Source organism: Natrix helvetica (genome assembly GCF_964273705.1).
Source record: "Natrix helvetica genome assembly, chromosome: 4".
NCBI classification, from domain to species: Eukaryota; Metazoa; Chordata; class Lepidosauria; order Squamata; family Natricidae; genus Natrix; species Natrix helvetica.
In genome coordinates this window covers 64862980-64878800 of record NC_138550.1, presented here as the reverse complement: position 1 = coordinate 64878800, position 15821 = coordinate 64862980, and the positions used below count along the sequence as shown (strand labels likewise).

Below are 15821 nucleotides of genomic sequence, written 5' to 3'. Positions count from 1 at the left end.
CTTGGCCGGGGGGAACACACGGAAACAATTGGAAGGGGGGAGAGCAATTCCAGACAGATACTATATTTTACAGTACTTAGGACACAGGCATCAGTGGAAATCTCCGCCCAGGTGTCTGCGAACAGAGCCAGGCGACCGCCAATGGGTGGGGTCACAGGCGACCTACTTGCCCCGGCGGTAGGGGCGACCACCACCACCCTGAAAGGGCCGTTTGTTCTGGGGCTGGAAGCAGGATCTGTCCCGATTGAATCCCGTTGGACAGCCTATCCGCCCTGCCGGAAGTGTACCTGCTCTGGTGGGTTTCCTACTCCTGTGGTCGCTGTGCTGACCTGCAATAATAGGGCATGGTCCTCTGCTCCGCCTTCTTGGTTGATGTTGGTAGCACCTTCTTGTTCTTGTCCTCCACCAGGATGGGGTCAAGGGAAGTCCCAAAGAGGGAGCCCCCTGCTTAGGCCGCTGAAGCTAGTTGCAACTTCGCCTTGTTGTCCGCCTGCCAGCCCCGGAGCCACAGAAGGTGACGAGACGCGACGGACAATGCCATAGCCCTGGAAGCAAACTTCATAGCGTTTAAGGTTGCGTCAGCCGAAAACTGAGTGACCGCCACTAACTTGTTAAGGTCCTCATGCAGGCGAACGTCCTCAGGTGGAATACGCGCCTGGATCTGCTCCATCCAGAGGATGCCGTGCAATTGAAAAAGGATGCAGAGGCCGCCGCCTTAATGGCCCAAGCTGATGACTGGAAGGTCTTCCTGAGAATCATCTCTGTTTTATGGTCCTCTGCCTTCAGGTTGTCTGCCACATCCTTGGGTACCAGCGAGGCTGGAGCAGCCAAGACCACCACAGGGGGATCCACAGAAGGCATCTGCAATGCTTGAGAGAAATCTGGCTCAATGTTATAGAACCATCTGTCATTACTACCTGGAGTTGGGAAGGCCCCAGGAGTCTCCCACTGCTTCTTTACTACCTCCAGGAATAAATGGGGAGCAGGGATCTCCTCCTTAATGGTTTTGGGCTCAGAGAAGATGAGTCCCTGGGGCTTCTTTGGTGGCTCCCCCTCGGTCACCTCGCTACTCTCCAGATGGACAGTGGCATGCGCCTTGTGCAGGAGGGGCTGAAATAAAGTAGGGGGAAACAACCCCGTGAAGGCGGGGGTGTCATACTCCAGATCCTCCTCATCCTCAGAGAGGTCTGGGTCTCGCTGCACCTTGTCCCTCAAGACTGACCCTTCACTGGCCAAGGAAGGGGACTCAGGGCAACAAACCGGCTGGGCAGGGCTCCGTGTCTGGGATGAAGAAGTACTGGGAACTGTGACCTTGCCTGAGGGACAGGGCGACACACCTGGCGCTGCATACCTGCAGCCACACCGGAAGCAATGGCTCTTTCAATGAGATTCTGGAGGCCAACAGGCAGGTCCTCCATATCTAGAGACTCACAGCTGGGGCCTTCTGGCATCTGAATATGGCTGGGGATAGGTGCCAGGGTAGGCCTGGATGGATCTCTACCTCCTAGCTGAGCTTCTTGAGAAAGAAACTCAGCCTGATGGTATGGTCAAGATCCTCCATGGAAAGGGATGGTGTGGTCAAGATCCTCCATGGAAAGCTCCTCTTGTTTGAATTTGCCATGATTTGAGCCCTCTGGGGCTGCCGTGGCTTTCCAGGAAGCTCTGCTGCTACTGCCCGTCTTCTCAGCCGCTTCCGCGGCTTCTCCCTGTGCTGAGAGCTTAGCGCTCTTCTCCACGCTCCCTCTGCTTACTGGTGGTTTAGGGGCTGTTGGGCTGGAAACCAGAGCCCATTAGCCCCCTCCAGTGCCGATCATAAGGGATCAAGGCTCCACGTGGTTGCCAGTTAAAATGGCCGCCGGAGCAGCAACCCAGCCACTGGAGCCTCGCAGATCTGAAATTCAAACCCCAGGCAGCTGGAAAACCGCAGCCACCAACGGGGACTTACAAGAAGGTAGTGTCCCAGGAAGGGTGGAAGCTGCGCTGGTTTGAGGAGGATCCAGTAATGGTGAATATCTTCAGGAGTCAGAATTTTTTAATCTCTACACTGGCCAGACTGGATTGAAACTTGAGTCAGAGGAGAGGAGCTCAGAGGCGTGGCTTCAGCTTCAACCCAATCTCCAGGCCAATTGGCTGTGATGATACCATCAATGGACCATCCTGCAAACCCACTCTGGAAAACTGGATCTTTTTATTATTAATTTCAATTTGGCACAAGCACACCATCTTGGGCACAATATAAATTTCAAGCAGGATATAAATCTAATAAAAATAAAAATGGTAATTTAATAGAAATTGATCAAGATCAGTGGGATGGTGATACAAATTAGAAAATTTGCTTTAATGCCTAGTTTTCTTACCAGAGTAATATTCCATGAAAATGAATCCACAAGTACCACCTGTAATTCATGCATCTGAGAAAATTCCAGTGCCGCTAAGGGATAAAATAAAATAAAGAATATAACATGAGTGTCAAGGTAGATGAATCTACAGCAGGGATGAGGAACCAGTAGCCCGCCATATGTTGCTGAACTACAACTCTCAGCCAGTATGGTACAGATTGGTAAGATTATTGCTAAAGAAGTGAACAAAGGAGATGATCCAACAGATGAAATTTACAGTTATGATGAAGGCTACAACCAGACATAAAAGAATGATTGACTAGAATGAGGTCTGGATGATATTGGGAGAGAAACTGAAAATTAATAAAAGAAAATGCAAATTTGTTCTAAGACGTATTGTAGTTGTTCAGCGGGGAAAAACAATTCCACCTAAACAGAAGTTCAAATGCCTTCTCTAAATATTTTGGACTAGCAATGTCTAGCAAAGACATGAAGAGATAACAAACATTTCTAAGTATGGAACCAAAATTAAAAAATATGAATCTGGAAGAACTTCAATGTGAAAGAACCAGTCACTATATCAGATGTTCTGTTGCCTCAAGATTAAGAACTATATTTCTGCAAGAAGGCTTGCTGTTATGTGTATTTCTAAAACATTAATGAGTATTGAGCAAAAATACTAGCAATAGAATTTGGAGCACAAGATTCCATGAACTAATTTATGGAAAACCAGTGAAAACAAGTTCAAAAAACAATCCAGAGCTACAGATTTTTATATACTGCTTCTAGAATAATCCAAAATGGACTAGTAACTTTACAGAAACATTGATTATAATTGATGTATAGACTGAGCAAATAGTTACCAATTCCTGATATTCTTTCTAGGATAGTTAGATACATACGTACGTACGTATGTACGTACGTATATATATAAAGGGAAAAGAATAATTCTTATGGACTTTGTTTTATTAACCAAATCTTAAGAATTCTGTTAATCAACAAAACAATTCTACAAGGGTCACAGAAAGCAAAGGAGAAACTCTGGAAAGTATCTCTACCTATTGAAATTCTATGGAGATTATAAATGAAAACAAAGTCCTGTTCTAAAATAACAAATCCTAATTAGGTAAGAAGGATGCCAAGCATAACAGACACCTATGTTTGAAGATGTCATACAATTGTCAGTAGGAATTCACACCAATTTATGAAATTCCAAAACGATTCCGGCAATAATATTACTTGATACTGAAAACCCTTTGATTTACACAGAGACTGAATAATTAATCTATTGTATATTATTATATTTTAAAAGAGAAGTGTGATTGTAATAACAACATGAACCAAATATTACATTATTGGCTGTATGATGAAAATAGTTCTAACAAGTGATATAAGCCATTTGTACTAACTGATGCAAAGCGTTAAGTTTATTTTATTGCATGCCTCATGTTTGTGTAAGATTTGTTTTTTTCACATATTATAGTGCTGTACTTATTTCTCAATTTTTTCTTTTTTGATTTTCTGATAATTGTTTTGTCAATACATGTATTCCAGTTTGTTTCTAGGTTTTGCTATATGACTCCCAGGCTTTACTGACTCCCAGGCTTAGATCCTAACTCTGCCTAACTCTCAATTGAACAAAATATTTTGAAGTTTAGCACACTTTTGAATTTCATGCTCAATTTATTATCACTGACTCTAAAACCTTATAGCCTCTAGATTACAAATCATATTAAAATAACATAAATTATTACATACAATGATCAAAACTATCTATCAATCAAGAAACTAGGCTGCATTCATGAATTTATGGTATTAATTTTAAAAAGTGTTTTTAGGTTATTAGGTTTTGGGTTATCATGGAAACATGGCACAGGGTAAACATGACAGACAGCCTTCCTTAGATCTAACGGAATGGATGGGGATTATGTATGCAATTTCATGATAATTCGTATCCATTTCCTAAGGTCAAAATTGAGGAGATATACTGTGGGGGTGTTAGATCACTACTGAAATTATTGTAAAGAAATATTGTGGAATGCTGCTGAACAGGGTGAACCCAGTCCCAACCCCTACATTTTACATCTGATTAGTAAGGCCAATCAAAACTATTTTTAATGTCCCTTATCTTGTTGAACATACATCACGAAATCTATTGCAGACACAATAATGTAGTTGTAGATTAAAACATTCATTCATTCAATCAATCAATCCAAAACTTCAGATAAAAAGTAGCAAAGAGGTATTAGCCTCAATCAGGTGGAGTTAGTCTTCACAATAACCTATGTGATACCATAACACCTTTTAGTATATTTAGCATAATTTAATAAATTATACTAAACAGTATAATTTTAATACTATTCATTTTAATAAGTATTACTTGTAAACCAAGTATCAGAGGTTATACAAATTTTAGTACTATTTGTGGCTTAATTTTAGGCTTCCTTTTGGTTAATATTTGATAGACAGCACAAATATTTTAAAGTAATAGATACATATTCCTGTATAAAATCATATTTTTTCTCATATACTCTAATACTTACATCATAAAGATTAAAAACAAAAATAGCCATTTACTCCTGAAAGTCAACATAATTGAAGTTAAAATAAGACATTTTAATCTATCGTGGTATCAGCATAAGAGGTTTATACATGAACAAAATTATTTTTTGAAAAATACAGGTCTTGTTATCATTTGACAGAAGACAGTTAATAAGAACATATATTTTTAGTAACTGCTATTTACTGTTATTTAGTGAAACTGGTAATAGCCTAGGGCAGGGATGGCGAACCTTTTTTGGCTCACATGCCATAAGTGGGGAGAGCGCAGGGGGGTCGTGCGCGGGCATGTCACACCCATAATGCAATGTGCGACCCCCTCAATGCGCATGCCCGCATGACAGGCGCCCACCCCCATTTTTTGCATGCTTTTTTCGCCCTCCCCAGGCTCTAGAGGCTTTATAGGAGCCAGGGGGGCCAAAACAGCCTCCCCCACCCCCCGGAGGCCCCTCCGGAGGCTTCAGAGCCTTCAGGCGGCTTCCCTGAAGCCTCCGGAAGGCAAAAAACGACCCTACAAGCAAACTGGAAGTGACTTCTGGTTTACCCGTAGGGCTGTTTTTAGTCCTCCGGAGCCTTGGCTTCCCTAAAGCCTCCAGAGAGCAAAAAAACGACTGTACGAGCAAACCGGAAGTTGCGTAGGATCGTTTTTAGTCCCCCAGAGCCTTCAGGGAAGCCTCCTGAAGGTCCCTGAAGGCTCCGGAGGGCTTAACCCGACCCTATGAGCAAACCGGAAGTCAGTTCCCAAACTTTCGGTTTGCCCATAGGGCTGGTTTTTTGCGCTCTGGAACCTTCAGAGAAGCTCCTGAAGCCTCCGGAGGCCCTCCGGGGGTGGGGAGGCTCTTTTCACCTTCCCCAGGCTCCTATAAAGCCTCTGGAGCCTGGGGAGGGCAAAAATGTCTTCAAAAAAGGCTGAATTCAGCTGGCCAGTGTGCGCATGCGTGCTGGCCAGCTTACAGGACAACGTCTTGCGTGCCCTGACAAATGGCTTTGCGTGCCACCTGTGGCATGCATGCCATAGGTTCGCCATCTCAGGCCTAGGGGATAAAAAAGCAAGCCTGAACAAATATTGTCCAGTTAAAACTCCTTTAAACAGAAAGGTGAAATTTGTGCATAAATGGAGTTGCACATGTACGTTCATCAGCCAAAGTTAAGACAAAAACCTTTCTAATGTGTAGCCTAAATTCTATGTATTTGTATAGCCTACTATGTGATATGCATATCTACTAGTTATATACTCAATAAAACCTCTGCAGGGTTTTTCAAAATGTATAATTGCATCTCAAAATTATCAGTTTTGCAACTAAAAGTGAGTATTTCTATTCCAATTCAAACATTTCCCATTTCCAGATAAAAAAGAAGTCTGTGGAACTAAAACCTTAAATGATTTAAATACATTAATCTCTAATGTAAAAATAACATATAAATAAATATTGTGTACACAATTTGTGAAATACATTCAAATCTATTGCTTCTACTAACTTGACATGGGCTTGCCTCTTTTTCTGTCAGAAACATTAATAAAAGGGAAATGGAGAATGGAAATGGACATATGGGAAAAAATGAACACAAACTGAAAACAAAAGTTAAGGAATGCAACAGCAGCAGCAATAGCAGGACACTTTGGCAAAAGTACTCACGCAGAATCTACTGGCCAGAAGTTGATCAGAGTAACAGGACTGCAAGACAAAAAATGAGGAGGTGAAGAGAGAGGCAGAAAAAACTTAGCAGCAAAATAATTACGGAAAGTTAAAAAAACCAAACAAAAATAAAACCCAAAATCAAGAAAATTCAATAGGCTAACATCACTGTCCATGAAAGCAGCCAAAACATGAGAAAGGAAATATTGAAAGAGAAAAATGGAAAGATAGCAAGCTGCAGTGCAATTTTCATTAAAGCAAGGTTTAATAACTAGCAGATTTTTTTCCTATTAATCTTACAGGATTACAAGGGATGGGTTTGTGAATTTGAATCTAAACATTAATATTTTTTCAGTATCAAGAAAAAAAAGGGCATGTTCATTTCTATGCACTAAACTATAAATTACAGATATTTCGAAAAATTTTCAAGCATTCATTAAGATAACATATATTTTAATTTTATTAATAATTTAAATTAGTGTACAATTTGCAGGTGATTTGCAGGGAGAATAGCAACCAAGACCCCAGCTTGCCTTTTCCCTTCAATAAAAATAAACAAATATGAAAGAAATGAAAAAGAAGTAATGTAGTCAGGAAATATAGGGAGCAGTGACAATTGGGAAGCTCAGAACTTATCAAATGAGAAATTATTAATATTCTTCACTCACGTTTCCATGTTGTCTCCTTCCAACACTGTTTGTACAGGCAAATAACCCATTCTTGGATGTTTTGCAAAGTATCTTTTTGTTCGGAATTTATTTTTTAATACCTTGGCAAAGTCACGGACGTCTTCCCCTGAAGTAGTCTAAAAGCAATATTTCAGCAATAGAATTTTATTAGGGTTTTTTTGCAAATTTTTACATCAGTTTTGCTATTTTTTCAATAAACTGTATCGTAGTCATTTTAGATGGCCGCAAAATTTAATTATTTCCATACTGGAAGTATCTCACAATCTGGTGATTTACAATTTACTATCAAATATATATGTTAGAATTTGCAAAACATATTCCTGAACATGATGTGTACGAAGAAACATTTAGTTAAATATTAAGATTTTCCTCTATGCCCGTGATGGCGAACCTATGCTACATGTGCCTGAAGTGGCACACAGAGCCATGTTGTCTGGCACACGTGGCATTGCCCGTTCCTCTTCCGGGTTTCAGTTGGCCTTCATGTGTGCAGCAGTGCCAAAAACTGGAAGAGCTGGTCTTCTGTTTTCCTCCATGAGCATGCACTCCGGCCAGCTGATGGTTGTGCATGCATGTGCACCAGTAACCGGAAGAATAGATGGCCGACGTGCATGTGCACGCTGGAAACCAGAAGTGCATTTTTGGGCACACACATGTGCCCTGGGCAGGTCCTCTTCCGGGTTGTGGGCCTGATGACTGAGCGCATGCACGCACTCCCTTTTTGGTACTCGCCATCACTGTTCTTTGCTTTTAGCCATTTTTTTTCTACAAGACAGAAACTCTGTGATTTCAAGATTACAATATATCAAATGTTAAAATACAAGTATGTCAAACCCATGATATTCTGTAATTTTCTACATTGTAAGTAAATAAACTGACAATTTTGCAACCAAAAAAGCAAAATACCTGTAAAGCATATATTTCTTTATGTATAACAAAAGACTGCTATGCCATAATAAAAGCAGACTTGAAGAAAAGGAATACAATTATCCATTTTTATAGTGGAAGAACTGTTATCATGTGCAACAGACTTCTATTATGCTTATTAGATTTACAATAGATATTTTTAACAGAAGGAAAGAAACACATCTTTCTCTCTTTCCATTGAGAATCAGTCCACTGCAGAATGAAATGAAGAGTATGAACCATAATCTGTGTTTTCAACTTCACAATCTAGCATGAGAGAATATTATGGTGCAAACTTACCTGATTGATTTCTGGTAAGCATCCTCTCTTCCAACACATGGAAGAGAGGATGCTTAGGTAATGTAACTGTTTCTATATACCGTATTTTTCGCCTTATAAGACGCACTTTTTTACTCCAAAAAAGAGGGTAAAAATCTGAGTGCGTCTTGTAAGCCGAATGTAGCCACTGGGTCATCTGAAAATGGGGCAGGCAAAGAGGGGGCTGCAGAGATCGTGATGGCTGGAAAGGAGAGAGGTTTCGCTTTCAGAGCTCCCGCTCGGCTGGGCTCCCGAGAGGGCTTAGGCGGTGGTGGCGGTGGCAGCGGCTCCTCACATTGCTGGGGCGCTGCTTTAAGCTGCCCTCCTCCTGCAAACGAAAGGTGCCTCAAGACTTTGTCTCCTGAGATCGGTGTCCCATCTAGCGTTCTCCACCCCCAACCCCAAATATCTCCGGATCTGCTTATTGCTATTGCTGCTATTGCGCCCAGCTACTGTATCTCTTTGCTGCATGACAGATCCGGGCGGATTGGGGGTGGGTGGGTGGAGAACGCTAGATTGGGAAGTTAAAAGTTTTAGATGAGCCACCGGCTGGAGGGCTGGGGCCATGCAAGAAGCCCGCTCAGGCAGGGAAGGAGGGAAGGAGGGGAGGAGGGAGTGAGGATAGACAAGTAAGAGGGAAAGAGGAAAGAAAGCAGGAGGGCAGAAGGGAGGTGGAAGGAAGGAAAGAAAAGCAGACACGCTGGAGGGAAAGAGGAAAGAAGGCAAGCAGGCAGGAAGGAGGCAGAAGGAAGGAGGGAAGGATGGAACTGGAAGGGAGGCAGGGAAGGAGGGAGGGAGAAAGGAAGGATAGGAGGATAGGGAAAGGGGAAAGAAGGCAGGCAGGCAGAAGGGAGGGAGGTGCAAGGAAGGAAGCAAGCATAGATAAGCAGGAGGGAAAGAAGGCAGGCAGGCAGGAGGAAAGAGGAAGGAGGGAACTGGAAGGGAGGCAGGAAGGAAGGGAAGGAGGAAGGGAGGGTGGAAGGAAGGATAGACAAGTAAGAGGGAAAGAGGAAAGAAAGCAGGAGGGGAGATGGGAGGTGGAAGGAAGGAAAGAAAAGCAGACACGCTGGAGGGAAAGAGGAAAGAAGGCAAGCAGGCAGGAAGGAAGGAGGCAGAAGGAAGGAGGCAGAAGGAAGGAGGGAAGGATGGAACTGGAAGGGAGGCAGGGAAGGAGGGAGGGAGAAAGGAAGGATAGGAGGATAGGGAAAGAGGAAAGAAGGCAGGCAGGCAGAAGGGAGGTAGGTGCAAGGAAGGAAGGAAGCATAGATAAGCAGGAGGGAAAGAAGGCAGGCAGGCAGGAGGAAAGAGGAAGGAGGGAACTGGAAGGGAGGCAGGAAGGAAGGGAAGGAGGAAGGGAGGGTGGAAGGAAGGATAGACAAGAGGGAAAGAGGAAAGAAAGCATCTGAATGTACTAAACACGAGTCTTCAGGGAAAAGATGGCTACATTGTGAAAACTCAGCTGTCAGTTGATCTTAATGTTATGAAATGAAAAGTATGCCATTTGCAATTAACTTGGCATAAAATAATTCATTTGCATTTAATTGTTATTGTTCAAAGAATGTTCGGAAAAAAGTTCGGCCCTCCAGCATGTTCACTTCATCCAATCTGGCCCTCTTTGAAAAAAGTTTGGACACCCCTGTGTTACATGGTTGACATAAAATTGTTCTTAAACTGCTGTTAACTTTATACAGTCGATATAAAATATTTTACTATAGTATTTGATTCAGAATCTTTTTTTTCTAGATTTTCCTCCTTTAAAATTGGGTGCGTCTTTTATTCCGGAGCGTCTTATAGGGCGAAAAATACGGTACCTTTGCGAACTAACAAACATCCAGCTCTACTCCCAATAAGATACAGTAATTATTTCCCTCTTTTGTTGAAGTAAGACCCAGTATCTTTTGGACACCACATTAATATCTCAAGTTCCTTTGTGATGACTAAACTGAACAACTCTTTCATTTAAGGTCTCAAATCCAAAGACTCAGCTCTATTCTGACATATCACATCAAGGTCTGAAAACAATGGTCAATTCATGACACCTTTGCGAAAAGTGAATATCTAACCAAACTATACAAAATCTGCCAATGTGGATACCCATGGACAGTGACCAAGAATCTTGCTGCTCAACTAAGAGGAGGAGAAGCCCCAGGAGAAGACCTTATCCCTCCACGGATCATTAAAAACTATTTGAACTTCTGGGCCCCACTCTTTATCTACATACCTATTACTGAGCTCCAAAAGACCAGGGATCTGCAATCAGTGCCCTGATATAAAAAAGGAAAAAGGACGATCCTACCAGCTATAAACCAATCAGCCTCAACAAAATCAATAAACTCTTCACAAGACACTTACAACAGAAATCCCAAACTTGCTGGAACAAAGAAAATATCCTTGCAGAGGAGCAAGATGGCTTTGGAAAAAGCTGATTATCATTCATCAGTGTCTAATACAGAGGATGCATATTGATCCCACTCCTGTTTAATTTTTATATCAACTCCTCAACACAAGTTTCACTCCTCAAACTTGCTGCAAGACCAATCTCTGCTTTACTTTATGCACGTGATGCAACATTATTTTCAAAAACACCTACTGGCCTTAAAAGTGCTTTAGAGCAATAAGAGTACCACAATAGAAAAGACCATCTAGTACTCAAACTATCCTAAAATCAAAAATCATGGCATTTTCCAAAAGACCAAAGAGCTATTCCTGGAGGATAGATTGAGCAAGTTGCTGTTCAAATATCTGGGGATTATCCTTCACTCCACTAACAGATGGAAACATTATTGAAAACACACAGAGGAGATGAACTGCCAACCTCAAATTTCTCAAGACAAGAGGTGCAGGGGTGGGTTTCTGCTGGCATTACTGCCAGTTCGGTGCGCACACAATTTTGAAACTAGTAACCAATATGACACACTGTTCTTAATTTCATGTGTGTGCACACACGCACAAGCAGAACAAATGCCATTTATAGCTCATATTGATTTTTAATATCATCTTTTCTTAGTAGGCAAGTAGAAATAACATCTAATTACAGAATGGAAGAAAGTAGAACTGCACATTAACATTAGGAGAATTAACCATTTTCTCTGCCAGATTGTAAGAATGAATATTTGTTCAAGCATGTCTATTTCACGTCCTCTTTTGGATATGCTTAACAAAACTATTATTATGTAAGCTTAACTGGGGAAGACAACATAAAAGGATACACCCCTTGTCTCATTCTACTTATTTTTATTTTTAGGCTATATTTGAAAGATTATAGCTAAAGTTAATAAGATACGTCCCTTGTGGTTGTATCTGTATAAACTGGAATATTTAAAATACTTTTTCTTTTCATCTGAAGCATGTCTTAAATTATCAGATTTCAAGTAGTTTATGACTGTAAGCCATTTTTTAAAATACAGAATCCATGCTGTATGTTGCCAAACATATCAAACACTGAAATCATTCGAAACATTGATATCTCTCCTAAACCCAGCCTATTCAACCAATTATTACAACCATTATATGATGGATTAATTATAACAACTGCATGCGAACTTAGATAGTAATTTTATCATAATATGATGAGGATTCTTTTATGGTGCAAACATATATTTCGGAAATATTTAGATCTGACTGAACAATATCTAAAATTAATTTTAGCAATGAATCTTAACTTCACCAGTATATAATTTTGAACAATATACAGTATATGAAAAGTAACACATGAACAATGAACTATTATGACCTCCATTTTGTTTGTACAAAAGACACCGCCGCGAGTCCTGTTTAGGAAAGGGTGTGGTCTATAAATTAAAGTTTATTATTATTATTATTATTATTATTACATGTTTTCCATCCAAATATGCATAGATTGTTTACTTTTCCTCAACAATTCTTTACTCAATCTTACTAATTTACCTATATAAATACAAATACTGTGCTTCATTCATGATCTATATTACAACCACCGTGATCATTACTTACTGGTGTACAATATTCCACCATTGGATAGTGCATCTTATGACCTTTTGCAACTCGGCCAGAAAAGAAGCAGCTTTGGCAGATATCATAGTTAAAGTGCTTTAAGCTTCTGTATCTGAAAGAGAAGGAAAAAAATGCAATTTACAAATTTAAGAGTAAACTATGTTTAGTGTAAGCCTGAAGACTATCATATTAGAGCTTTATATGATACCATTTTAATCAGCAGCACAAAATTAACTATAAGAGATCCATTTACAAAAACTGAGAACACTGGAAAAATACTGTGAAAACTCTTAAACCATTTTTGTTTTTTGATTTTTTTTGAATTATGCATAGCATATAAACATATATTTCATTCAAATATCAAAGAACTTGGGTTGCCCAAAAGCAGTAATAGATTGGTTATCAACTAATCAGATATGCTGTTTGTCATAGCAGGACTTCAGTGTTAGAGAGATTCAATGCATTGAAATAATCAAAATGATTAACACTGTAGCTTTAAAAAGTCAGAAGTTGCAGCTGATTTCAAAATCAGAGTCAAAAATTTTACTGGATGCACTGTTATGAGAACAGGTTGTATCTATTCTACAAGCCCTCACCTAGTAATAAACTGGGCATCATTCAAAATAATGGAGCCAGTATCATCTGTACTGTTACTATTCAAAAGTAGCTTAATTGTACACAGAGATAGTCCTTGACTTACAGCTATTCGTTTAGGGACTATTCAAAATTACAACCGCACTGAAAAAAGTGACTTATGAGATTTTTTACACTTATGAATGTTGCCGATCACTATGGTCATGTGATCAAAATTCAGCTGCTTGGCAACTGACTGGGATCCTACCCCATACATCCCTGCGACCAATTCGCTCTCACAAGGAGGGACTCCTCCGGGTGCCGTCCACTAGGCAATGCCAACGGGTGACGCCCAGGAGTAGGGCCTTCTCTGTGATGGGCCCGACCCTCTGGAATGACCTCCCCCCCGACATCAGAACTACTACCGATCTCCGCTCCTTCCGCAAGAAACTCAAGACCCACCTGTTCCAATTAGCTGGCCTGGCCCAATCGTAGTTTTAATTTTCAATCCTCCTGGCCGGCATTTTAAATTTTAAGGGGTTGTCCTTTTAACCTGTTTTAATTTTTATTATCATTGTACAGACTCTGTATTTAATTTGTTTTTTAAAAAGGGGTATTTAACTTGGTTATTGTATATACGGTTTTTAGCTTTTGTCTGTACACCGCCCCGAGTCCCCTCGGGGAGAGGGGGCGGTGTATAAATTCTAAATAAAGTAAAGTAAAGACTCATATTTATGATGGTTGCCATATCCTGGGCTCATCTGATTATCTTTTGAGACCTTCTGGAAAGCAAAGTTAATACAGAAGCAAGATTCACTTAAGAACAGTTTTACTAGCTTAACATCTTCAGCAATTCACTTAACTATGGCAAGAAAGGTAATGAAATAGGGCAAAATTCACATAACTGTGTCATTTAGCAATAGAAATTTTGGGCTCAATATTATGGTTGTAAATTGAGGACTACCTACATATTTTTATGCGTCCAAACACACTTTCAAAATGAAGATGGAATTTACTTTTTCATAAACTTGTTTGTTCAATTTCTGAATACTTAATTTGGAAAAAGACAAATATGAGATTTTCAATGTGGAAGAAATTTGCAGAATGTTTCCTGCATTAGTTCACTTAAGAAAGAGAAATATATTTGATAAAAAAACAATTTGTTCTTTACAGTTTATTGAACTTATAAGCTTCTATGCTGAATAACATTTCATGATTATAGTTCCAGTGGTATGAAAGTGTTAATTAATTCAGCATGTTACCTGAATCCAATAATTGGACATTCTTTACAGATGTTGCACTTGGCCTGATGTTTGGCAGTTTCAGCAGCTGCCACTCTATGTAAAACTGGAAGCCATACCATTGATTGTGGTTCAAGTCTCATCCAATCCAGAAAAAGAGCTGCTTCAATTTCAGGTTTGTTATTTGCCTGTGAGAGAAAAGCGATGCTGTCAACTTTGAAACGAACGTGGCAGCAGCCATTTTTCTTTTCCTCAGTTGCTACACAGAGGGGAAGGAGGTTGGAATGCATACTAGACACAACAAAGAGCTTTTTCATGAAAACCAAGCTCATTGTTACTGGCAACAGATAAAGTTGGGGAAGGAGTGCCTGAAGAGCCAGCCAATTAACCCTATTGGCCAACGTGATCTGTGATACTTGGGATGGGATTATTTCCTAGTTTATACTGTAACTGTGGGAAAGATTTAGATTTGGTTTTCCACTGAAGCTGTGCCAATATGATGTACTCAATAAAGAAGACATTTGGGAAGGAACCAAATCTCTGAATTCTGATTTGCTGGAGTTCATTAGTTGGAACCTTGACAGATGCATTGTCAGGGGAAAAAAAAGATGACTGTATTTTTCGGAATATAAGATGCAGCCCCCCCAAGTGGGTGGAAATGTATGTGAGTCTTATACAGCAAACATTGAGGTGGAGGGGGGTTGGTGCAGCACCAATCAGCTGTTCTAGAATGGGTCACAGCAGCGAATGGGTCGCAGCAAGTGGGCTGCAGCGAACAGGCCACATGAATACCGGATGGATGCTGGGAGGCAGATTTTTTTCCCTTGCCTTCCTCCCCAAAAACTAGGTGCATCTTTTAGTCCGGAGCATCTTATAGTCCAAAAAATACAGTATATCTTTTGATAAACAATTTGACTATTATTTGGAATTTTTAAATATTTTTTTAATGTTTAATTTTCAAAACAAACACAACACATAAAATATTCCTTCTTTATATACTGTAGAAAGTTTATCAGTTGGTTACAAAAGGCTTTCGTGCATCTCTTCCACAGTCATCAAGCATAATTCATATTAAGTATTTTAACTCAGATATTTATACATGTTACCATCATACCTCCATTTTCATTTGACTATAATTGTTTAAACGTCCTTCATCATAAAATATACCAAGATTTAATACATAACCACATACTGGCATTTCATTTACTATTTCTAAAATCCTCCAATAACACTGAATCCTTATGTCCTACTCTAGCTAAACATCCATAATATCTAATAACAAAATTTTCTAATCCTCCTTTCCAAATCACTGTTTACAATTTACATCCAGTTTCCTTATGATGTACCCATACATATATATACGTTGTTATCATTATCCCTCTTTTATTTGACTATATCCTGTATCATAACATTTTCCCCCTAATAATCAAGATTTAACTGCATCTAACTTAGTTCTTTTTTATTAACCTTTATATATAATCCAAAAGAATTTCTAATCTTCCTTTCATGGGTACCATTCAATATTCATATCCCATTATTGCTTGTCATAACACTACACATTGTATACATTATCATTATCAATTATTT

At 39.9% G+C, this 15821-nt stretch overlaps 1 protein-coding gene across 3 annotated transcripts in view; it reads right to left on the bottom strand.

Annotated features, from left to right (window-relative positions):
• The window catches only part of DMD (dystrophin), a 1188090-nt gene that overhangs the window by 87673 nt on the left and 1084596 nt on the right, over positions 1-15821 (bottom strand). For all 3 annotated transcript variants that reach the window (XM_081951523.1, XM_081951524.1, XM_081951525.1), the window contains 4 exons: positions 14256-14422; positions 12421-12532; positions 7204-7340; positions 6536-6574 (listed from right to left, as the gene is read on the bottom strand). In XM_081951523.1, the coding sequence (XP_081807649.1) occupies positions 6536-6574; positions 7204-7340; positions 12421-12532; positions 14256-14422 (455 nt within the window). The remainder of the gene's footprint in view (positions 1-6535; positions 6575-7203; positions 7341-12420; positions 12533-14255; positions 14423-15821) is intronic.